General features: G+C 34.9%; 2 protein-coding genes across 6 annotated transcripts; one reads left to right on the top strand and one right to left on the bottom strand.

Annotated features, from left to right (window-relative positions):
* Window positions 1-37: 37 nt before the first annotated feature.
* On the bottom strand, window positions 38-10,331 carry LOC120631172. The gene is made up of 7 exons (XM_039900635.1): window positions 9,747-10,331; window positions 8,922-9,037; window positions 5,976-6,083; window positions 5,023-5,559; window positions 4,447-4,559; window positions 3,837-3,980; window positions 38-182 (listed from the first exon to the last, which is right to left on the bottom strand). Exons 1-7 carry the CDS (start codon window positions 9,928-9,930, stop codon window positions 38-40), a joined length of 1,347 nt encoding a protein of 448 aa, XP_039756569.1. The 5' UTR covers window positions 9,931-10,331.
* Window positions 10,332-11,624: 1,293 nt separating this feature from the next.
* On the top strand, window positions 11,625-26,597 carry LOC120631150 (early boundary activity protein 2-like). 5 transcript variants are annotated; one of them, XM_039900599.1, is made up of 10 exons: window positions 11,625-11,946; window positions 13,869-13,876; window positions 17,728-17,823; window positions 18,292-18,374; window positions 18,853-19,203; window positions 20,487-20,615; window positions 22,863-22,975; window positions 24,284-24,427; window positions 25,620-25,795; window positions 26,371-26,597. In XM_039900599.1, the coding sequence occupies exons 3-9, from the start codon at window positions 17,733-17,735 to the stop codon at window positions 25,756-25,758; spliced, it is 1,050 nt and encodes a 349-aa protein (XP_039756533.1). In that variant the 5' UTR covers window positions 11,625-11,946; window positions 13,869-13,876; window positions 17,728-17,732; the 3' UTR covers window positions 25,759-25,795; window positions 26,371-26,597. The 5 variants fall into 5 exon arrangements, with proteins under 5 accessions (XP_039756533.1, XP_039756532.1, XP_039756535.1 ...); XM_039900598.1 differs by having other exon boundaries at window positions 13,869-13,880; XM_039900601.1 differs by having other exon boundaries at window positions 11,628-11,946; window positions 13,869-13,880; window positions 18,856-19,203.
* The last annotated feature ends 275 nt before the right edge of the window (window positions 26,598-26,872 follow it).

The following is a 26,872-nucleotide window of genomic DNA, read 5'->3' as shown; positions in this document are numbered from 1 at the left end:
AAAAAGCTCAATATATTTTAATATCTAATCTCTAGTCCTAATCTCTTGCGTTAGACGACTCATTTGACGAGGCGGGCGATGGTGACACGTTTTCTCGATTCTGTTCATCTCGTAACTTTTTAAAATGCTGCCGATTGCGATATAGTTTTGCTTCATCGGTACATTTTGTAGTTATACAGGACCTGAAATTTTATAATCACTCGGTTTACAAGGACATAATCATTTCTCATCACAAAATAAATATAATAGACTAGCGGACCCGCGCGACTTCGTTCGCGAATGAGTCAACTTCAAAAAGTAGTCGTATGTTCACACGCTCTCAAATAAGATATTTATTGCAGTTTTTGCAACATTTCTCATTAAAAATTATTAAAATAGGTACTTATATAACCAAGAAAAAAAAATAACTTAAAAAAAAAAATGACTAAAAATCTGGCCGTACTTTTAAAAGTTTTTTGACTTCATTTTTGAAACACGGGGCGGAGTGTCGAAAAAGCCAGCACTTCCAACCAATTTGTTGTAGGTAGCAACTATTCTACACAATGGAGCGAATCTGCCCATTTTTGATGAAGCGATTCTAGGTCTGAACGTTAGCTTATTCATAATATGCGACCTTATGTTTGGTACCGGCAATCACACCCTCCTCATCAGATTTGGGCAATCGATCCCTCCGTCTATTTTTCTGTTTACTTTTCAGGAAAGAGAGATCAATAAAGTCCCTGCGATCAGACAGTGACAACGCTTTGTATACATTCAGTAGATCAGCGTAGGTACTGACCTTTTTTAAAATGTTGTCCTTGTATGCAAGGTGCCGTAAAAACTTCTTCTGGACTCTCTCAATCCTATTCATGTGTATTTGATAAAATTGGCTCCATGCAATAGAACAGTATTCAAGTTTGCTTCGTACAATCGAATTAAATAGTGCTAGCTTGGTAGAAGACTTTTTAAAGTCCTTTGTAATCATGAATCCCAAGAATTTCAGAGATCTTTTAATCATATTATCCATATGTGGTATTAAACTTAATTTACTATCCATAATTACGCCAATATCTTTTATTTGGTATACTTTTTAATAAAAGGTAGCCGACCAATGGCTACCTTTAGCGTAATGTTATATAGCCTTAATTGATACTTACTACTAATACAAAAAAAAAATCGAAATCGTTACAGCATTTTCTGAGATTAGCGCGGTCAACCAAAAAAACTCAAAAGCTCAAAATATTTCAACATTGCCTATCTAAAAAAACACGTAAATTTAAAACTCCGTTGCGCGGATTTTGAAAGACAAATGTGGAAAAAATAGCGATGTTATCCTGTAGGAGCTGTTGGCTTTTCCGGGATAAAAATAAGCCTATGAGCTATTCCAGGATACGCATGCATTCGATCGTTGTCCCATATACCTGACGACGTGCTGTTATCTGTGAAGAGTTTTGTCCTTTACCTCCGACAATAATCATCAGATCTTCATTAAAATTAGACAATACATGCTTCATATTACACACTTTCAAATAAAAAAAGAATTATTCAAATTGATTCAAATTTAACGGAGCTGTGAAGTAAAATTGATAAAAAATTTCATCGTATTTCCCGGGGGAAACTTACTGTTTATCTGGATAAAAATTATCCTATACCCGGATTCCGATTGACCCGGAATATAAGGTACAACTACTTATACCATTTATACTTATACAATTCGTTCAGTAGTTTTCACGTGATGCCCGAACACACAGATAGGCAGACAGACAGACGGACAAAAATTCAATAAAAATCTGTTTTGGACTCAGTATCGATTAAAAAACAACCCCCGGTCAAAATTTTCAAAATATATTAAATGTACAGAAATCTTCCAGTTACACATTTATTATAAGTAGGTATAGATTAGTCTTTGTGAGACAAAATATTATCATTCTCTTTTTAAACAAAAAGCTGATATTAAGAATCAACTTAACAGAAACGGACATAAACTTTGTGGGGTTGAGTATAGTATACGCTTTTACAACATGATTCTTAAGGTAATCCTACCGATGCATTATTTTAAAAATGTGTAAAAACACATCAACATCATCAATACAGCGTGGTTACATTTGATGAATTTCTTATTGAAATGATATTAAAAACAATTTCCTTTAATTGCTTTAAAGCCTGTCCAAAATTAAATAACCGCATGAATGACATAACAACATGCTGGTACTGTCAAAACTGAAAAAAGTTCCAATTTGACAGCACAATCCCTATCTGAAATTTAAATTTGTCAATTTGCCCCCATTAACAAAATGATCCACCATTTATTGACTATATAAGTTACAAAAATGTGTTAAATGAAGAACCGCTCAACCGATTTTGTGCAAACTTCACATAAACCATCAAAGTCAAAGTCAAAGTCAAATATTTCTTTATTCAAATAGGCACATTGATGGCACTTTTGATGCGTACATTACATGTAGAATAAGACATAGGAGTGAGTTGTTGGCGATAAATAAATTCGTTAACTTTAAACTAAAGCTTCGAGGGTTCCAAACGCGCCCTGGTCTAAGAAAAAGCCCTCAACATACTTAGCCGGTTGTTATTTTTTTTTTGTTATCACCATCTCACATTGTCCTTTAAAAACTTATTAAAGAAGCAACCTGGTTAGAGCAATAATTTACACCCAAGGATTTTTATCGTTAACGTAGTCCTTAATACTATAATAGGACTTTTCTATAAGCTTGCGTTTAATACAAACTTTGAACTTTTTCAGAGACATCTACATTATATCAACTGCTAATTTATTGTAAAATTGTATACAATTTCCTTTAAATGAATTACTTATTTTATGTAGTCTAGTATATTGCACTGCAAGTTTAATTTGCTTCTAATGATCAAATTATTGCAGTCACATTTTCTATTAAAATTAGATATATTTTTGTGAACATACATTAAATTTTCAAATATGTATTGGCTAAAAACTGTCATTATCTTAACATCTTTAAATTTATCTCTCAATTACTCTCTCGGACCCATTTTATAGATCGCAACTTCTGCAGCACGAAAATAGTACCAATATCAGCAGCATTACCCCTTAGTAAAATTCCATATGACATAATGCTGTGAAAGTAGCTAAAATAGACTAGCCTAGCAGCTTCTATGTCCGTTATGTGGCGTATCTTCTTCACTGCATAGGCGGCAGAACTAAGCCTGTTCGATAAATTATTAACATGAGGGCCCCATTGAAGTTTAGCATGTAACGTTATTCCTAGAAAAACTGCCGTATCCACCAGATTTAATTCCTCATTATTAAGTAGTAAAGTGGTTTTTACATCTATTTAATAGTCCGAACAAAGCCTAAACATTTGGTTTGGATAGGTGTTCTTGAGTTATAAAATTACAACGAAAAGTGGCATTGATTTTTATATATATAGATAAATCTAAGTTACAACGACAACACTTTCTGATTTAAGATTTTGAGGTTTTATCTGCGGGGCGTTGCAAGCGCAATATATCTACTGTATTCAGTATATACACTGACGTAATAAGCGAATAGTATAGTCTACCTATGTATTAACTCTTACTTCTACTCCTTACTATTACACCCCATGTTCCCACACAGGGTTTTTTATCCGGGATATAAAGATTGGTCATTGACTTTGGTGCTCTATTGCTTGTATAGATATTCTAATTGTAATAAAAACCACAATTTGTCACAAAAGTAATAAATATTTATGTATTTTTTTGTAGTGTATATATCCTCTTTGGTACGGTCTTTGACATAATGGCATGCTCAATGCAATTCTTGCGCAGCAGGCAGCTAAGGTTAACTCAGTGGCGTGGAAAAAAAGGACCTTCATTTTTTTACCTACCTTACAATTCTTTTCGGGACGCCACATTTTTTGGAAACTGTAAAAACGATGTCATCTACTAACTGCGGTTCCAGAAGTTTTTTCGGTGGTTTGTTTTTGAAAGCCGGTGATTGTTTCCCAGTAAGCGAATGAGTAGCTAGGACTCTGGAATAGATTACAGATGGTATTATAACGGAGCACAAAGGCTCATTTCCAATCATGGGCGTGCACTATACAGTGCCTCGCTTAAGTGTTTATAACTAAATAGCTATTTTCCATTCCCGTGGGAACTTAGGGATAAAAAGTTAATGTCTTCTAGGGATTTCGGTTTAAATGTTCACAATTTTGGGCCGCTCGCGACAAGCGTCTCTCTGACCTCTGTCTACTTAGCCTTTGAAGGAAGAAAGTTTACCAGCGCGATGCATTCATTTGTTATCTATCGTACATGAGAAATATGTCGCTGGTAGCTGGTGGAAACAACCGGCCCAGGACCGTCGATTTTGGTACTCTCTACTAAAGTAGTTACCAGTGGAACGGCGTTTATCGGTTGAACTGATTATGATGGTGATGGTGATGACATGTGAATTTATTCGATTAAGTACAACGGTAGATAATTTGATAGCTCACTTACTTTCTTGGAAAAACAGCTTGTAGCAAATTTCTAGTTGCAGAGGTGTATGAGGTCCAGTCAATATCTGCCATAACTTTAGCCGGGACAGTAACGTTGCCGCTCCCAAGTGACACCTGAAATAAAAATGCATTGTAACTAAAACTGTCTAATTGGTCTAGTTATCTGTTTCTGGGCTAGCTCCCTAGATCAGGACAATTTTTTTTAATGCCGTCGGTCAGTAGACACACGGTCGTAGCTACATTGTCGCCCGAAACACCTTCGTGCGCTAGTTGTGACGCCAGACACTAAATCAACTGGACTATATCGGCGTTTAAGTGGCCTACGTGCGTAGACTGTTTCAAAATATCGAGACTTAACTGCCGATTTAGCGTAAGCGACAAATCAAAAATATTGTCATTTTACTTCATTTATTTATTTATTTATTTATTAAGGACACTAACAATATACATATTTGCCATATACAGTAATAAACTTGTACAATATTTAACACATTCCCTTATATGTACATCTATAACAAGTGACCATGAAATTCAAAAAATGAGCTACTTTACATTAGAAATACAGTCATATACATACCATGTCATCCACATTTTCAACTACTGGTAATCCAATATTAGTTGTTTGGGCGGATGCCCTTCTTATCTGAAGACCTTTAGCGTTTCTCTTACCGTCATCTAGCTCAACACTTGATGTAGTCTGACGCTCAGTAGCAGATTCTTCTCTTACATCATCTGTATTATGATCAGACCTTACAGACATTCTTTCCAAACTCAATGCCTGATCTTCACTGATATGCAGATCGGAAACTAGTGTTATAAATTGCGTATAAAGACGATGCAATACAGTTTCTAGTTGTTCAATTTTATCCATGGAGATGTCGCTCATCGGATCTGTCTGTGTCCCTTGGTCGAATAACAGTTTTCTGTTCATGTTCATAGAACCCGTTACCCTTTCGGGTATAGGAGTGCTGCTTTCTAAGGTCCTGCGGTTGTAGAAAACAGCGTTTTCGTGTAATAGTCTATTGATTTGCACACTATTAGCTGAGTCGGAACGTCTCGTTTGAAAATTGTTATATCTCATTGTAGCTTTTGTCATGTTAAGTTCGTGGTTTACCTGAAAAACGTCGGCTTGTCATATTCATATATCCTAATTATAAAAATAAAAATAAAATAATAATGAGAAAGTGTATTTGTTTGCTTTTATTTCTTTACGCCCTAACTGAAACAAAGCGACGGAAGCATACAAACTTAGGCTTTTTGTTTGGAAAAATAAAATCTTATTTTTACACCAAATATCAAATTTCCTTCCTAACAAAGCAATACTTATCCACCGCAGATAACACTGCGGGGCATAGCTAGTTATACATTAAAAGACGGTGCTAAATAATAAAAAACAAAATATGTAAATTAATAGGTTAGTATTTTATGCCCTCACTTCGGCCACTCTACGCCTCTGTCATTGGCATATCACGGATCGGATAGTAAGTAGAGTTCCTAGAACGCAAAAATATGTTAATACGTATTTCGTACCTCTTGGTCGGAGTCGCTGTCACTGGTGTTGTTTTGGGGCACTTGTTGATGCCCAACGTTCACCGCGCTTGGACATGACAATGATTGTGTTTGGTTTGGATTAAAAAACTGTAAAAAATATTTTATGGTCTTTCAGTAAAAGTCTTAAAACATTTCAGATTACATAATTTTGATGCTACGTTCCCCTAGTGGTTCTCTGTATTTGCTTGACTTCACCCATTTTTAATAGTTTGGAATTCATGGACTCTCTTGCCAAAAGAACGTAGGATATTTCGGCGTTGTTCTGTAAATGACACAATCAAAAAGGCTCTTTCCGTCTTAGATATTCCTACTCTCATTGAGTAAGCAGGAATAGCCCGGGATGATGGTAAAATACTGATAGATTGATAGATTGACGCTGGTTTCCGGACGGGCTCTTTTGAGGGATGGGACATGCGTTGAGACATTGGCCTCATCGCATTTCTGGGATAAAGTAAGGCAAAATGGGAGTAGTTCCCCGGTATGGTCGTTTTCAATTGGCAATGTTAACGTACAGTGTTAGTTAGTGTAGTTATTGAAGCTCCAAGAGCAAGAACATCTACTTAATTTATTCGTTCACATCTCAGTCGTTTGTTTAAATATGTCGAAAGAAGTTGCATCGTTGTCTTTTATATCTGTACTTAATATCATATTTGAATTCTTGGAACTATACCTAAAGTATAATCAAGTGACTCCTGTCACTTTATTGGGTAGGCAGTGTAGGTACTACGTGCGTTTGGATCTTAAATCTTTAACAGGGTTGTCATAAGTAAATACTTAGAATGTTTTGAATTAGTTTGTATGGAAAAATAAATATGCTTTTTTAATTTAATATTTTTACAGGTCGATTCCTTATGAAATATTCTTATGCACCCTTCAACAGTATTTCGTTATTCCGTTAAACGTTGTATAAGATCAAAATAGTATGGTGATTGCAAAAAAAGTGTAAGCGTGTAACCTTTACGCGCGATTGAATTAAAACTTTTATTATTATTTATCGATTAAAGAGTAGGTCAAATGTTCTCGGGACTTTCATTTCATATTCACTATTTCACTTTATATTCTATTTAAAATTTATTAATATCACTTTCATATTTTATAAATATTTTCATTTTTTAAATAGAATAATTAAGAGTAGAAAATTGAAGGTTATTTAAGGACATGTAATAGACGTAAGCGTTACTTCCGTCAGAAAAAAATCTGAGTCTATCGCGCGCCTAAGGAAGTCTTACTTCAAAAAATCTAAACTTTAGTTATCAGATTTATTGAGGAAGGTTGTAGACTTTGTAATTTGCGAATTTATATAAACAAATATATTTTGTGAACCAAAATCATGGCATTAAGGTTTGTTTAAAAAAAAGGTGACATTCATTGTTTTTCCTTGGGCATTTACTTGTAGGTAGAACTAATTCGTGATAACGGCTACAGTTTGTACGACGTACTTACCTATTCGTTATTTTTAACAAGGAGTTGCACAAGTTCTGCGAACATGATCTCATTGCCTTTCAGATTAGTCATCGACCGATTTCTGATAAGATAATTGGCTTTTCATATGCGGCGACACATCAATAGTTGACTGCGGTCATGCAATCGATTGTTTAATGCAAATATGACAGCGTTAGGTAAGTAAATATACTTGTCTAGGTGCTCATAACGGATAACCTATGGAGTTTTCTTAAGTACTCGTAACTAACGGTTCCTCGCGACTTTCGTCAACGTACAACTCCCGACAAGTTTTCCAAAAAAAAATAAGTAAAGGTTGAGGGCTCTCTTTACGTAATTCGATAGCTGGCATCATTCATTGGTTCAACTCAAATAGAAGCAGAGCTTTTTTGGCACAGCTCGTCCGGGGAAGTCCGCCACACCTATTTATGCCGCTAAGCAGCTTTGCTGCTATGTTCCAGTCTTAAGGGGGTTCCGGTTGATGTAGTTTATATAAACGTAAGCTTACAGAAAATCCTATTATAATATTAATGATTACTTAAACGATAAAAAAGCTTGGGTGTGAATTGCTCAAGCTTTATAGCTAAATAAATTTACTGTGAGATGGTAATAACAAAAAAAAAATGTACCCGGCTAAGTTTGTTGTGGGCTCTTCTTAGACCAGGGCGCGTTTGGCCTCGTAGTTTTAGGTTACAGTTGGCGAACGAAGTTATCACCATCCCCTTACAATTATGTAAATATGTGTACGCTTCATAAGTGCCAGTGATAGGCCTACATGAATAAAGAAATTTTGAATTTGAATTTGATGGACACGTTACGGGACGTGTTCCTTACATGCCCTGCGAAGTGTTGTATATTTATAAGCGATAGTAAGTTTGTTGAGGAGTTCTTTTAAATGAAAGTGCGTTTGGATCCCTCGTAGCTTTAATTTTCAGTTTGCGAATGTACTTAGTTATCGCCATCACTACTCACTAAGTACTATGTAGGACACATTTTGTATGTAAATGAAAATATTCGACTTTGACTTTTATGGTTTCCCGTTTAATATCAGGTGGTCGGTCCCCCTTGTTTGCATCTCAATTAATACTATATTAAAAAAACCTAATATGTTACTAATATGTGAGCGCCTCTTGATGGCATCAATTCAAATAAATATATAAGATCAAAATCGTGTGTTTGATTACCATTTAACAATATTACAGAGTTAATTCGTATTGTTTCATTACTAGTTTACCTGGCCGGTTTCGGCTACGATCGTCAATCGCCAGGCACTGTACTATAATATTCAAACCCCTTTTATCCGCAATTCCACACAGTAAATCCCACCACAAAGCTTAACTCGCCCGCGTTATTACTTCGTTTTTCCGGATCGTATACTCATAGCGTAGAAGTTCTTCTAGAATTTGGTCATCGAATGCAAGGAGTACCATGACACAGATATACTTAATACACTAGTAGCTTTAATAAAAAAAGTCGGTAGCTCACCATAGATCCTGTTTTCATTTCCTTGATAGTATTCATACATAGTGATAGGACGTTTTTTACCTGATTGTCTTGCCTCTCCAACATCAACTTTAGCTCTTTTACGTAATGTTTGTTATCTGTGAAATTATTTAAAAAGTAATAAAAGATAACAATGGCCAATCATAGCTACCTACTTCAGTGACACATTTTTACATGAATCTATTTATTAAGTAGGTGCTAGGTATCTTATTACATCTTATTCAAGTATTTAAAAAAAAATGCTAACTAGTTATTAGTATAGGTAACGTACGTATTAGATCTGGGCTGCAGGCATGCAATTTTTTAAAAGTCAGATACGTGATTAAATATATTCGTGATGTTATTTTTTCTTCTTTGTTGACAAGGCTCTGTTAACTTCGCGATCAGAAGTTTTTGAACAATATTGATTATTAATTTCGGGCGTTAGGGCGAAATTTAATGGTGGTAGCTGACCCTCAACGCCGGGAATAAAAACAAAAATATTTTACACTCAAGAAAAAATGATACAGTTCTCCCAATTTACTGTACTAAATAGCAAACGACAGTTCAATCTCATAAAGTTATTAAGAAAATGCTGTAAAACGGGTAAACAAAAACCCAATTCTCTTTAAGTGCTTAGGTACAAAATGTTTTCATTACATTAGGTTTACTTAAATTCAGAGATTAAAGATCAAGTAAAGACCGTAACAATATACTACCAAACATTGTATATACTACTTTGGTATCTACTTCAGTATTACCAAAGCAATGTTTTTCTAAATAGCTAGGTCTGAAGTAAGTGATATAAAATAACAAAAAAAGACTTACCAGAAACCCTAAGAATTTGTCCTTTACGTGGTCCGTTATTATGTTTGTCGCGAATAAACACCACCTTTCCCGTATGCAAATCGGGTTCATAGTTCATTAAAGAACTAGTATTAACCACACCGTAGTTGGAAAACACATTCTGTTCGTCCATCCACTCCACAAGAAGCCACAATCTTTGATCCATCGTGTAAAAGTATTACTTTCACTTATCGAAACTATTGCTCAAAGGTTCACTATCCACGCTGGTGTGTAAAAGTTAACTGATCGGTACATCGATGTACCGATTTGGGTACACGCAGGTAGAAATATAAACTACAATAGATATTGGAAGTACGAATACCCGAGTAAAGACGTCCCCCAAGCAACGTTAAACAATAGAATTCGTTACATTAAAATATATTACACCCCCTACCCCTAGTAACTTAGCTAAGCTGTCTCCAACTTTCATCTCAAACGAAAAAAAAACTTTAGGTCTACTAAAACGGTAGGTGCTCACGTAATTATATTTAAAGCCTGACCAGTAAAATAAAAATCCTGTTCTGAGGACGCCACATCGGCATGGCTATACATTTGACAGGGTAAGTTTATAGAAAGAAAGCACCAATGTTAACCGCAATATGCCGAGGATTTTTATTTATCTAGCGGTAAAAATAAAACCGCCATTTTATACAGAGAGCTTCCACATGTACAAAGTGTATATTTTATGTTTTAGTTCATAAATGCAGCTGCGTCTCTGAATTGCTTGTTGAATAGATTCTTTCCGCAAAAAACCCAACCCTCTGTCATTTGAATTACCTACCTTGCGATTGGATAAGTGAATAGTTACGAGTATATCCGTCAGCTTGTTTTCTCCGTAGAAAGATAAACTGGGTTATATATGACTAAATTAAAGCTATAAATACAAATTAGTAACCTTTCATTAAGTAAAAATTTCAATATAAAATTTAAAAACCCCTCACCAATAAAGTTTTCATCAAAAGAGCACGCCCGCCCTTATTCACCTTTAAAAAAAAAATCAAAATAAACAACGGTTCATCAGTTCGGGATCTACGATGTTACACACACACAGACACGACAAAATTATAACACAAGGTCATTTTGGCATCGGGACTCCGGGTTAAAAATAACGTCTGGTGTAAAGTGCTAGTAGCACTGTTAAGTAATATACTTATATATATACACTTTTAAAGTTGTGCAGCAACTACCTACAGTGGACCTTATAGGAATCTGCTCTAAGATGTGAGATACGTCTGTAATTTAAAACCCGATACAAAATCGGCCTAATAAATGAAAAATACTGTTACAATGAAACAACTTCAACAACGCGGCTTGAATGTGGGTTGGTGGGTTTTAACGATTATCATCACATGCTTGACACAAGGCCACGGCTTAACGTGCTCTCAGAGGCATGCGGATGAACTCTACCCAATAATTTCTTAACTTTGTATTGTTACTAAGTATTTTTTTACAGAAATTTTAGGTCCAAATCCAGAACCTTGTTATCAGCAGTCTACTATGCCGACCACTAAACCAACGAGGCAGTGGCTGTACAGTTTATCACCATTTTGTAACCGGCGTCTTTGGTAATCTACCACCATTAAATTTCGCTATACAAAAGATTTCAACGCAAATACAAAATGTAATTTAATCTTGAAAACAAAATAAATATAAAGACTTGTCTGTATTAAGTACTTAAAAGTGGACAGTTTATTTCAGAAATAATGCACGAATAAGTTTCTTTTCCGTTTAACATACATTATTAATACATAGACAATATATTAAAATACCTTCATAGACCTTTATTAACGGGTTGTGAAGGTATTTAAATATATTGTCTTTGTATTAATGCAAATAAATCGGTAGACATAAATCCGCGGAGGTAGGATGATAAATAGAGATTTAAGTTTTGAAATTTCGTTAAACTGTGTTTTCGTTAATATTTTGAATTTAAATGGTCGAATCGAACACTCGACACTGTGAAAATTAGTTACTTTAAATTTAAAGTTATCGCTTTATACAATGCAGTGCATAAAATTTCTTTCAGTGCCTAAAGATTAAGTTGAACATTTAAATGCTTAATACATTGCAAATTAAAGTTACGAGTTAAATATAGTTTGATATAGTTTTTATATTACGAGGTAAAGTGACGATTTACACAGTTTTGTCCGACTGTAGAAAGGGGGAAACTTCTCAATTCAACGTAAGTATGTTTCGAATTTGGAATGTAAGTTTACAAGAAAGAAAGTAGCTCGATATTGACTTTTGATGAATCGCTCAATTTCTTTCTAAATTCAACTTGTTTTGCACGCCTCATAAGCGCAGCGTTGAGGTTGTGCTCTCGACATTTCAAAAAAAGCAGTTTTCTCGAAACTGAAATTGATTTTTTGTTATTTATATTGCACTTACAGGTTAATTTGAGTACACTAATATCAAGTCAAATAATTTGTCAGGCACATTAATACATTTCAATAACAATTTTTTTGTTTAACATAGTAAATAATAACATTAAACATAATCTTTTCTGGTCGTCCGTGTATGGACGGGTGTATGTGGCATCAAAATTGGTCGAAAAAATGATCGTATCGGAATATTTTTTTTTTAATTTTCTAAAGTAACACACGACATAATTTCTTAGTTAATATGAGCGTTCAATTCACTGTCGTTAAATTTCCATGTAATTATTCTAGCTAATATTAATTGTAACTTTCAATGTGCAATCATTATGACAATCCCGTGTCTTGTTTACAAAAAATTAATAATAATTAATATGAAAAAAAAAAATTGTAATGAGCATTGAAAGTTTCAGTTAAAAAAATTTCAATTTAATTGTGAAAAAAATGAGATTATGAGGCGTGCACTTTTGGATTTTCCAAATTTATTTCAAAGTTAGTGCCATTGATATTTAGGTAGGTTCCTTGTAGGGCTTTTTATTATATCTTAAGCCTAGTTCGCACTATGTTAGTAGTTTAGTGTAACTGTAAGTAACAAGTAATTTAGTAGCAAAAATACTGGCTTCTGACCAAAAGTCGTTCGCACAGTAGTCTAGTCCAGTTTACAAGTGAGACAAGTGAGTGGTGTTTGGCAGAGAACAGTCTACAATGTAATAACTACAATGGACTAAATTGGCAGGTTCGGAACGTTTAGCCGATTAACCAGGAGGCAAGGACGAGTGGTGGCGGGTGCTTCTCGACCGAAAAAAATTAAATGGATTGACTCGAATAAACAACTAACTAATCTACTCGACTAAATCTTTGATGTACAGACACGTTTAGCTACTAAATTACTCGTTTTAGACTAAAATACTAACATAGTGCGAACTAGGCAAAATTGGTAATGCGGGCCAGACAGATCTTCAAATGGTTCGATCAAACAGTTGGTTCAAACTGTTTGTTCGAATTGCTATTAGCTGAAGGATGACAACGCACTTTAATGCAGGCTTGAAGTTGCGTAAATGTGCAGGCAAAGTCTTACCAACAGTCTGTTAAGTTTTTGCTATGAAGCCACAGAAAAAAATTAAAAATCATAATATGTATAATATAGTAAAAAAGTTCCAAATGAAAAGAGTATTCTCATATAGGCTGTTTGATCAAATTACTTAAAGTTATGTGACACGCATAGCGGTGTAAAATTTAGGGTTGGGAGATTTTTATTTTGATTGATAGGACATAGCACTTTTCCTATCTAATGGTAAGTGATGATGTAGTCTAAGATGGCAGCGGATTTACCTGTTAGGCGTATGGTAGTACCTAATACCCCTAATCGGTTTCTACGCGGCCTTGTACCTGAATGATAAATCGGTTCGCGGCATGTCTATGTCAATAGGATGGTAGCTAACCAAGGCCGGAAATTCTGAAATTACCCCTGCGGGGAATCGAACCCGGATCCGCACAATTATCGACAACAGCTCAAAAATCTAGCTAAGGCAAAGGCCTAGCGTAAGTTTTCTCCACAAGGATTATCTTTATTTATCTTTTTCTTAAATTTTTGTACCAACCCAGGCATCGAATCTAGAACTTCATGATCCGTATTACCTACTCACAATTCACTAATCCTTATAAGAATGCAAGCTGAATACCTAATTGGTATGGGTAATAAACATAATCTTATGAATGTAATTTCCAGGTAACGAAGTAGGTAAGTACATCTTGCCTTCACACAGCCTTCATTGAATACAAGACAATAGCGAAACACAGCTCTAGAGACCCCAGAACAGCTTGTTTACCTGATAATGAAACAATGGGAGACATGGTTCTGAGTTTCTGACCAACCCCGCTTTAAGTTTACTTTATCAACCCTCTTACAGATATGGTCAGTATAGTTTGAGTGATTGGACAAGTTACTTATTTATTTTCTTCTTGTTTTTTTGCAAGTCACATACTTAAATGTTATTATTTAAACTCAGAAAAGTTTTATTTGTTTTGAATTTCCGGTGAGTACTTAAAAAAGAATATTTAACTTTTATTTTTTAGTAAACAGTTTAGTTATCTAGTTTAACAGTAATGCCCGTTTTCACTTACCTAAAGGCAATGCCTAAATAAGTAACACCCAATCTAAGGACATTCCTAGGCAGATAACAACCGTCCACCAATAGTTATTACCTAGGTATTCGATTAAGGCGATGCCTAGGTTTAGTGAAAACGGGCATATGTTATATGATCTTAGCACTTCTTAGGCTCAATTTGAAAGCGCATCCTTTTTATTAATTTAATTTTAAGTCAAATAGACATTCTATAGGAAAAAATGTATTTCAGCTTCAGTGTCGACTTCCATATTTGAATAATATCTTAATATAAATTAATAGGTACAATCAACTCTTACTCGACTGTCTACTCTCTGTTTACTCTTCTTTCAAATAGTGCTTCTTATGTACATGTGATTTTGAATTATTTCAAAGGACTTATGTATATGTGATTTTGAATTATTTTTATTCCAAACAAAATGTAGTGTACTGCACTTTCAGGTGACATGGGTTGTATTCCTATAAGGAAACAAAAAAAATTAAACGTTTTTTCAAGAGTATGTTTTTTGAGTAGAGTAGTATGAAATTAAGTTGCAAGCATTACATAGAATACAGTAGTGCTAAGTGGCGACTCTATTAATATAACTCAATGGTATGAAAGTTGAAAACGTTCGTATAAGCCTATTCGAAGATTATTTACAGTGGCTGTTGAATAAAGCTTACTGCTTAATTTAATGCAACAGTTTGTTTGTTCGTATGTCATGAAACGGAAATAGGTCACGGGGACAAGCGAATGGTAAACGGGCACAGTTGCGAGAAAACTTATTTGCCAATAAAGTGACATATACATAATGTGGAAAGAAAGTATCTGAATGTACCTACTTATCATCATATTGTGTTATAAAGTCTTAATTCAACAGTAATTTCATAAAGGAAAACATCCTTCAACAAATAACTTTTTTTTTTAATACTTTTAATTTGTTATGTTTGTGTGGTGTACAATAAAAGTGTATTCATTCATTCAATAATAAACCAGCTAAATTTTGTAGAGGAAGGATTGATAATTAATCAAATTAACTTACTATGAATAAAAGGCTGGCCCTTCCTCTAGACGCCCATGGACGATATTAAATTCAGAATTTAGCATTAAAAAAGTTGGAACCAGCTGATTCCCGCTCGCTCAACTAAGAATATCCTATGTCAATATAAGCCCCGGAATGCAAGCTATATTTATAAAAAAAAAAAAAAAAAATATTTATTTATTTGTGAAACATAACTTAACCGCTAATGAATGAACCGATGTTCACTGTAAAAGTATCAAACTGCGTAATAGTGATCACGCCCACCTCCAAAACATAAAATTTACCACTGTTAACTGGATATTTATCAATAAATCTAAATACATACATTCAAAAAATATTAATTAAAATAAAATAAGATAAAAATAACAATGATTAAAATTAGTTATAGATAGTTAGATATATTATTTAAATGTAGATTCGTTTCGCATTAACGTACCTACGCTGTAAAACAATGTAACGAAGTTGTTGGTTTTTATTCCGAGGGGACAGTTGTGTACCTCAACAGCAAAAAAATATCCAGGATTTATGTTTCCTGGATGCCAGCTAGCTCTGAGCCGTCATAGTCGGTTACTTAGCCGAACCATCATCTTCATCACCAATTATCGGCCGACTGCAAGGAACGGGTCTCCTCAAACAATGAGAAGGGTTTAAGGCCGCAGTCCACCACGCTAACCAGTACGGATTGGCGGACTTCATACGCCTTTAAGAACATTATGGAGAACTCACAGGCATGCGGGTTTCTTCACAATGTTTTCGTTTACCGTTGAAGCAAGTTATTCATTGCTTAAAGTGCACATAACTAACAAAAGTTAGAGGTGAGCGCGTACTGGGATTCGAACCCGGCCCACCAAAGTGGGCTATCACCGTTTCTAAGCCGAGTATAGGTAACTTAATCAAAAAACAGACAGACATCCACAGTCATAATATTGGCATCTAGATAATCCCAGTTTATTTTAAATTTTAATTAAACTTATCCTTAAACCATAGTGAAGAAAAGATACCTTTACAATTTACATTATTATTAAATAAATGATTTTAATGTAATAATTTAATAAATATTTTTTACATTAAAATATTAAGTAGATAAAATATGTTATTTAAAATTTCGTCCCGTGTGTAGAAGCACCTTTCTAGAAGCAGCTTTCTTCTTCTTTTAATTTTGAGCGAAATATAAATTAAATTAAAACAAAGTCGCAATCGGTATCCAATAGGATAAGGAGTTTAAACAATAGTTATCCTGACCATTGACGGAGCCTAAAGGAATACAAAGGGAATTTTGCTCGAACCGCACTGAGTAAGCAAGTAAGCAAGTGTACCCTACTTAATTTTTATACCTGCAACAGACAATTGAAAACACGTGGTATTTTTGAGATTTTAGGTACTCGCTAAACTTATTTTAACATTGCAACTCAGTAACTATTAACTGTAGACGTGTAGTGCAGTTTAAAATTATTGTCCGTAATGGTGCTTAAAATAATTATCTTATAATTTAATGAAAGAAGTAGTTTAGAGTAGAAGAAGAGTAGTTTGCGTCATTCTGAAAAATCGTTGCAAAAAATCGCGCGTAAATCGTCTGCTCCGTTGCTGCGTGAAAAAAAGTTATCTATCTGACCGCATTCTCATGTTTAGGTAGGTATTAGATAGTAGGTAGGTACATATTTATTGTTGAATTTAAAAATGGAAGCTCCAATAGGAAATGTTACATAATTCCTATCTAAAGACCTAATATTATATTTATATCACTTTAACGTTTTTTTTTTTTTATGAAACGATGATAGCGGAATAGGTTGGAGCACGACTTCACTCTCGGGGGCCGAGTTCGAATCGCTGCGCGCACCCTTAACTTTTCTGTGTTATGTGCGTTTTAAGCAATAAAATATCACTTGATTTAACGGTGAAGGAAACATCGTGACATTCCTACATAAAGTTCTCAAAGGTGTGTGGAGTCCACCAATCCGTACTGTTCCAGCGTGGTGGACTACGGCCTTAACCCCTTCTCATCGTGGGAGGAGACTCGTGCCCTGTAGTAGCCCGGTAATAAGTTGATGTGATGATGATTATGATCACTTTTATTATGTTTAAAATTTTAATCGGCTATATCTATTGGTATTAAGAATTTAAGATGTTTCTAAAAAGAGGTAATATCATTCGCTATATTATTATTAAAAGTTTCTTTACAGTTAAAATTATTAACCAGATTAAATGCTACTTTATTCGCTGTACTGCGTAAACGTTCTCAAAAAGATATTGATACAAAATAAGAAATACTATAGAACAATATGTATCGATATGGACGACCATGTGGCAGTTTTAGATTGCAATGTTTTAAAAATCGAATTCCGTCATTTTATGCTCCTAACTTCACCTAATTTTGTCTTACTGTTATATCACAGTACCTGATAATCTGTTAATGTACCTTACTATGTTCAAATGTTTGCAGTCAAAATGACTACCTTCGCTGTTAAATCCGACTTGGATGCCGCTCACGCCTTATTAGATCTTCAAAGTGATTATCGTGAAAATCATTATGGTCATGGTAAGTTTAATTTACTGTAAAAAGTACATATTATTATCGTTTTTATAGTAACATTATATGGAGGACCGAACTGCCAAATTTGACAGTTAAAAAAATATTACAGACTTACGTTACTCCGTCACGTCACACACATCTGATGGGTATTTCTAGAATATCTTTGAAGCAGTGGCGTGCATAGAGTGTATTCAGATTATATAAAATGAAGAAAATCTCTAGTACCAGTTATAAAAAACTTAAGGGTAGGCATTGGAAGAGTTACAAAAAGCCTACCCTTAAGTATTTATAACTCGTACTGGAGATTTTCTTCATTTTGTATAATCTGCATATCCCGTGCCTACCCTCCTATGCACGCCACTGCTTTGAAGATATAAGTGATACATAAATAAACAGTTTCTACTAATGTTTTGTAACCATTTTCCATCCAATATTTAAAAATAACTTTTAAATGGTTTTTTTTTATATTTCCAGTCGAGAGACATTCTCGTGGAGCGGAAAATATTGAATCAACGTACGCCATTGCAAAATTATTGAACAGTCTTATTGGAAGCAAGGTAAAATACGTCTCACCGCTGGACACAGGAGTCCTCATAGGAACGAGGGTTTCAGATGGTAGACCCACCACGCAACTATGTTGGTCGGTGGGCTTAAAAGATTTATCACATATCACTAACATTAACCGGAACCGGTCGCTTCACATGCTCTCCAAGGCTGGGTGGTAGATACCGTTTATTTTCTAATTCAGGTCTGGTACTCGGCAAATACCTAGCAAATCTTGTTCCGAACCGGGAATCGAACCAAGGACCTCTTGAACTCGTGTTGAATTTGCTAAACATTAGACGACAGAGGCAAATAAAATATACCTTCTTGTCATAGGTGTACTATGTAACTTTGAAAGGTAGCTCGATGAGTAAAGAAAAGGTTTTTTATTTTTCTGAAGTGTATTGTTTCTTAAGTTGCATATTTTATTATTATGCAGGCGCTGGATAAAGTTTCTGAAGTATTTTTCTTTCTTTAATTTAAAATTACTTGCAGGTACATCATCCTCATTCGAGTACACCAAAGAACAAATACCTACCGAAACGCTTGAAAGAATGTACAATAGAGAGGAAACCTACGCCCACGAAAAGAGTTTGCCATCAGGGTACTCAAACGGATTTTGAATTACATTTACCGGAAATTGAAAAAATGGAGTCCATTATACAAGAGCTCTGTACTAAAATAGAGAATTTAGAAAGCCAACTTAAAACACAAAATCCTGAAATATCATCCATATCTGCTTCCTATGAAGCTATGTCGGATATTTCAAGTGAAGAGTACTCAGATGTTCAAAGCACGCGAAAACCTCACAAACGGAAAATAAATCTGACATTTAGTGATTTAGTAAGTAAATGTAATTATTTGCAAACTAGCTGCTGCGTTCTTGCTTCGAGTTTATTACAGTTTTTTACAAATCGCGTGGGAACCATTTATTTATTGGAATAAAAAGTAGCCTATCGCTGAGTAGCGATAAAGCCGTCGCCGTAGTAGAAATGTTTCAGGAGTTAAACATTTTTTTTTAGAAATGTGACATACTGGCATATGCAATCAATAGATTACCGACTTTTGCGCAAAATTATAATATAACTGTGTACACTCCGAATTGTGTGTTGGCATATGAAGTTGTTGCTTATTATTACATATTTGTAAATTTTGTATTTAAATCTACTTTTATAGCGTATTACTAGCGTACCCAGCCCGCTCCGCTGGGCTAGATTTTGCTTTATTTTATTTGAACAATAAACTTACATCATAAAATTTTTAATATAAGTCTTAAGTACATAATATATTAAATCATTTATTTCTCTCCGTATTTAATCTCTTCTTTTCTCTTCTCGAGCGGGTGAAGATCATTATCTACACCCATGTACACCCAACTATAGAATATCATAAATAGTAAATAAAAGCTGTATTTTACAGTTTGACAGTTCAAAAATAGGAGTGCTCCGATCGTCACCAAACTTTACAGGATTATTCGCCAGGTCAATCCGGAGATTACCTAAAAGTTTCATTGAAATCGGTCTAGCCGTTTCGGAGCCCATATGGAATATACCCACACACTTTCTCTTTTATATATGTAGATATATGTATGTTATATATTTGTAAATATATATTATGTACACTTAATTTTACGTTTATTTATTTAAATTATCCATGTTTTTGTATACAATATACATTATTGGTATTTATTTATATATTAAAACACTCTTGGCACTATCCCATTCTCTTGCTGTAAGTCCCTTCTGCAAAGGTTGCCTGTCCCTTCTGCAAAGAGATTGCTTACAGCAATAAGGCCGCCTTCGCATATCTACATTGTTAACTGTATACTCCTTAATGTTTCTTTTCCTGTGTGTTTCGTGCAATAATGTGTTTCTTTTTCTTCTTCTAACTTGCGCGACGACACAAAGTTTGAATCGAACTACAGTATAAAATACCGTAGTTTGATTATACGACAGTCCTTTTTTCGTAACAGAAGATTATATATATTATGAAGGTGATAGATAAAGTTGCTTGCTTAATTATACAAATAACTATGCATACGTTTTCCTTCCAGCTACAGAACCCTCGTTGCCTGAGTCTGACTCGCACTTGCCCGTATTTTTATTATTCAATTCCTAATTTTTCAGAGTCCCATTGGAGGTTATAATTCAAATTACAAAGAACGCGATAATTCTCTAGAACGTGACGTAAAACCTTGTAGAGAAAACAAGAGATTTCTTAAACCCAAGAATAATATTAAATGTAACAACGACTTGGTAAGTAAATCTAATAGAAAGTAAATATTTTAAATAACACCGGCAAGTGCGAGTCAAATCCGCGCAACAAGGATTCGGTTGGGAGAGGGGATGAGTGTTTGACGGTTTTACACCATATTTCCAACAAATTATAACCGATTTAAATAATTGTTTTTGTACTATAGAGGTTATAATATGTGTTTAATTTTGCCCAAACTGTGGTTGGAGATAGAGGACAGAACTCCTCAGCGGACAGCAGGACAGCAGAAAAATCCCTCATTTAAGGCTTAGCAATTATTACTGAATACTTTAATTTTTTTTAGATCTAGAACTAAATTGTATGTGCATTGCCACATAAAAAAAACAAAAATCAAACGCAGACGAAGTCGCGGGCACGGGGCAACAGCTAGTACTGATATAAAATAAGCGGATAAACAAATTCCTTAAAAGCCGGCTACGCATCGGTGGCTCCTTTGCCCACTTGCTCGTTTGCCCGCTATTAATATAAACAAAAAAAAGTTTCAATCTTTTTTTTTTTAATTAGTAGGTACTAGGCATTTACTCTGATGTGATAGATCGACTACTGAGACACAATATTGCAATAGCACACCTAGAACCTATGTTAATTACCCAGGTTAATTTTTTTGTTACTTATTGCTAATCCATACTTATATAAATTCCAAAATCTGTTTTTTTGATTATACTTAATTTACTTTGAGTTAGGTTTAAGAACGGAGAGTAAGATAGGCTACTTTTTATCCTAGGATAGGAATACAAACGGTTATCATGGGATTTGCACAAACTGAAATAAACGCGGACGGAAAATATGAAATTGCTTAATTATTTTTCATTCACAATCAGCGAACGCAAAAATACAATCCAGAACAAGCTAGAATCAGGTAAGAACCATTCAGGAATAAACTGCAACAGTTCTTTGCTTTCAACTAATGCAAATAGTACGTACAATTAAGTTCTACGAGGGAAAATTAAGTGTAATTGTGGAAACCTACGTGAAAATATGGACCAGATATGATCTAAGCTTAATTGGTCAACATACAGTAACCAAAAGTCAAAGAAGTACTTTTTTCTTTTTTTTCGCGTCACTGACCTCTGTTATTACCTCTGGATACTTTAACTTTATTATTGTCTCCAATGGCTTGACGCCATTAAACGCTGTAAGTTTGACTCTGTATGCAAGTGTCCAAAAATCTAAACATTTTATTAGTTCTAAAGACAAACGTAAGTCACTTTTTAGTAGTAGTGTTTTGGATGTCTGTATGTCTGTTTCTTGGCCGCCATACATTTATCAATTGAGTTCCTAACTTCATACATTTTCTGCGAGATTTCCAGAAGGGGGCAGCCGCCCTCCCCTGCCTCCCACTGGGTACGCCCACGGGGAAGTACCTAGTACCACCATACTTATTTTTGTCGCCAAGTAGCGTTGTTCCAAATTCCAATGCTGTGTTGGGTCTGGAGGGAATGGTTGCTGGTAAATACCAGGCACATGGGGGTTTACACCTACGCCTCAGGTTGATTGAGACAGAGATACACGATGCGAGACGTGTTCCTTGCATGGCCTGCGTAGTGTTGCACTGTTTATAGGCTACGGTTTTCAACTTAACATCAAGTTGGCCATCGGCTTGGTCAGTCAATCATTAGAAGAAAAGGGGGATTATATAAGTGGATCTAGTTTGGTGTGTTTGTCAGTGTGTTTGTTAAACTCTTTGTTTGTACACCACAACATTAACATATACAAAACATAGTAAGAACAGAAACATATAGAAAGTAGTAGAATTCAAAAGGCGGCCTTATCACTTAATAGAGATCTCTACCAGGCAACCTTTGAATTAGGAAAAAAAAGGAGAGGAGAATAGACTGCTGGTGGTAGAAATTTTAAAATACTTACATACATGCAAATAACTACTTACTAATGTATAAACTAGTGTACACAAATAGATCAAAAGTACATAATATTAGTAATAAATAAATATAATATAAACTAATATATATATAATAACAACATGCTATTAATAGTCGTTGACAATATAATGGCCTTTAACTGTTTTTTTAAATATCGCCAGTGATTTGGATCGTCGTATGCTCATTGGAAGCGCATTCCACAAACCCACAGCTCGTACGCTAAACGAACGCTTGTAAAATTTTGTCTTATGATAAGGCATACACATGATGGTGTTCAGTATTGAATGATAGAGGTCTATTTTTGGCGCTATATACATAGATACATAATTTCTTTTTACCATTTTAAAGGTGCCTATCGGTGACGGCAACGCAGAAGTGCCATCAAGACTGTTAAAAAATATGGACTGGACCTCTTACACGACTGCTACTCGAAAACTGTTGACCGCAGTGTTTTCACGAACGTATGTACCATTAACCGTAATATTCCACCCAATATAAAATTGTTATTTTATCGCGCGCTAACTCTGCTCGTATTAATGCTACAATGACGAATACTGCTGCTTTAAAGAAGGACAGAGAAACACAGTCACTTCCGCATTTTAAGAAGAAGAAACGCATTATTGCAGGAAAATAAACAATAAGGAGTATAAATTACACAATGTAGACATGCAAAGGCGGCCTTATTGCTGCAAATAATCTCTAATTTTAGTAGGGTTTTCATGATTAAAAATGATCCTGTGCATTCCAAAAACCTTAACAACAATTTTTTTCAGAATTCGTTAAACTGCGTATAACGTGATAAATAAGTACTATCCCCAATCGATCATACTTTTATCGGGATAAAAAGTGAACTTTGTCCCTCTCCTTCCGATAATATAGGAAAAGAAATAAAGACATAAGATAAAGCTAGGCTATCGTACAAAAGCGGTGATAGCCTAGCCGTCAGGATTTTGGCTTCCTTTTGTGGAGACCAAACTTTTTCCTTTCATTGTAGGTAGTGGCCATTCTAAGCAATTAAATATCACTTGTCTTAACGTTGTTGGACAGATGTCTGACAGTTCGCCAATAATAATAACATATGTACTACGACTGTACTGTACTGGAAGAGATCGCTATTTAGCGATAAGGCCGCCAAATTGTACGTTCTACCTTATTGTGCTATTGTATTTGTATCTCTGTAAATTTCCAATACGATTCATTAATACGACAATACACACCTCGCCATCTAGCCCCAAAGTAAACGTAGCTTGTGTTATGGGTACTATGCCGACTGATGAATATTTTAATAAATAATATTCATAAATACTTATAATATAGACACACGAACAATTTACAGTTGTAGGAATCGAACCCACGGCCTGAGACTCAGAAAGCAGGGTCGCTACCGACTGCGCCAATCGGCCATCAATTATGTTCTCAAATGTGTGTAAAGTCTACCAATCCGCATTTGACTAGCGTGGTGGACAACAGCCTAAACCCTTTTATTAACCCGTTTATTATTATTGATTTTTTGGCTGGTGGTAAGATTCGGCCATGTCTAGTTACCATCCACCCTACAAAAGCGTGCTGATAAGCGATTAAGCGTTCCGATACGATGTCGCGTATAAGCCAATTAGGAATACGTGTTTAATATAACTGCACTACCCTTAATATGTTAAACTACATTTTCACTTTCCATCAGGAGATTGCAGTCAAGGGCTTCCTTACAGTGAAATAAAAAAAATTATGACACTCACCTGAGATTAACCTTAAATTTTACTATATTTCAGGGTCCTCGCAACTCATTCACTGACGGGAAAACCATCTCCAGCGTTCCCGGATAAACCTGCTAAAAAGAAATTAGATCCAGTGCTCGTGAGCGATATTGTTCAAACTGTAGTCGAAAGATGCCGTGTCCCGGAAAATGTTGTACGGTGAGGAAAAGATTTTAGTAATGTAAATTATTTACAATGCAACTTATAACTACATTAATTACTGAACAAGGCTGGCATTTCCACGTTAAACAGCTGTCAGCCAGGCTGATATTTTGCGCATAAAAAAAAACGAACAACCGGACAGCGTCTATATCTGCCATCTCTATTAAATTCATTGAAGAACAAAAGAGATAAGAACAAGATTTTAATTAGAATTTAATTTTGGTGTATAATTACTAATAATCTGTGTAGGTAATAATCTTACAAATGTAGTTATAACACGCTCACTTCTCATAATTTTGTTGGTGTATATCGCGGTAGAGCAACAAACTCACGGAGTGCGATGCCTTCGACTGAACCTCCTTGTATTATATTCGGGTAAAAAATGAGCCAGCCATTCTGTCACCAGATGTGACAGTCAACCGCGGTATGTCTCGCTAGATTTTAGTGATATTGTTACTATGGCAACCTAATTCGCTGATGAAATCTTGCAATGATTTAAACAATTTAAACAAGTCCTTCAATAAGCGTCTCGAAGGCGCCAGAGTTGGGCAATTTAGGTGAGGGCTCTAGCGGAACACTGTGGACTAAATATATACATCTTTAAGCTCTAGGATACATATGAGTCCTCTGCCAAGAGAAGACGTATTATAAGTATTGGGTTTACCAGCGAATGACCGTTCGCTGGTACTATGTCACTAATACAGAAAGATAGCGTCTATTTATGGAAAATATAGTAAATGACGCAACGATGAGGGCTGTGGTTTTAAAACGAAGGTACCGGTTTCGATCCTGGACGAGCAATTTCTGAGTTTATAATGTAGATGGTGGAGTCGCGTAGAAACCCACTAGGGGAATGGGTTTAACAGATCTGCCGTACCGCCTTACAAATAGAACTGTCAGACTGCATAAAGCCTTTGCCTCAAGAAGAAAAATAAGAATAGTTATCTATTCATATAAAAGAAAGTCGTATTAGTTACACCATTTTTATGATATTTGATTTTTTGGATTCTTCTTAGACCGGAATAGGATAATAAGTATTAAAATATAACACTCCTAAAAAAAAATTATTCGCGCTACGAAGTTCGCCGGGACAGCTAGTTTTTTATAAATGAAAGTGTTTTTTATTATTCTTCTTCTGCTTTTATTAGTGATCGACGTCGGCATATTATATTTTTCCCCATTATTTCAGAACAAGTATTACAACGAAATGCGCCGATGAAAGCAAAATGTTTCGGACACGTCAGCAGAATAAAAAGAAGCGGAAGTCTGCGAAGAAGGAAAATATATCTCCCTCCGATGATTCAGACGACTCATATTTATCCAATTAAAAATAAACTGTTAATCCTAGACATGAAGGATGTTGAGGTAAATATCGGATAGAAGATATTATGATAAACCTAACATAATACATTATTTATATTCCTTGGATTATGAACCTTAGGACAATGGAATAAGATCCAATTCATGAGCAAATGTGATGAAAAAATAAATAGATTGGTACGCTTTCACCACACAGATTTGTCCACAGATATTTGATTTGTTGTCTAGGATTTTAGTAAATTAAGCAGTGTTATTGTATAGGATATCAGAGTAAAAATTATGCACCTATGTTTATAAAGGCCTGAAGCAGTGATATAGGCTTCCCTTGCGGGCGACCCGAGTTCAATCACCACCTCGAACTTTTCTGAGTTTTGGGCATTTTTTTTAAACAATTATTATATCGTTTTTGAAACCTGCATGCTTGAGAGTTCTTTAAAACATTCTCAAAACCGCGTGAAGTCTACTAATCCGTACAGAGCCAGTACTACGGCCTACACCCCCTTCTCATTCTAAGAGGACACTAGTATCTTGAAGTGGGACGGCAATAGCATTATAAAGTTTATGATGATTGCAAATGATAAGCAAATAAATATTGGACTAAATTGATCTTTTTTTCTTAGATAAATTGCGTTGTTCTCGCAAAACTGCGATCGATATCAGGACGGCTCGTGACACCATCGGCTTGCCTACTCCCAGCGCTGGGCTCAAGCTTGCAATAGGGAAAATGCCGAATGGACAAAAGTTAGCGGCATCTGCTTGGAATCGACTTAATTAATTGGCTGTGATAAATAATAATTATTAAAAGCAATTCATGTTTACTTCTTTAAATAAACTTTGATGGAATAATGATTGATTTTTTTTCGTTTTCATCGTACACGTACATAAAATTGACGAACACTCTTAAAGAGTGCTTATATAAAAAAAGAGTTTTTGAAAAAATAAGCGGGATATAATTTGATCACTGCCAACGCAATGTCTGTACTGATCCATAGGGTTTCTAAAAAATTAATGTTATTATCGACTAAAGTAGTTAATTATTGAGAATTTCAACAACTTACGTTGTACAAAATATTGTGGTAAATATATATATAACCTTACTTCCTTGTATCTCCATACTTCCTT

Source organism: Pararge aegeria, chromosome 17, assembly GCF_905163445.1.
Source record: "Pararge aegeria chromosome 17, ilParAegt1.1, whole genome shotgun sequence".
NCBI classification, from domain to species: domain Eukaryota; kingdom Metazoa; phylum Arthropoda; class Insecta; order Lepidoptera; family Nymphalidae; genus Pararge; species Pararge aegeria.
The sequence above is the reverse complement of the archived record's forward strand: the minus strand, read 5'-3'. Positions and strand labels throughout refer to the sequence as shown.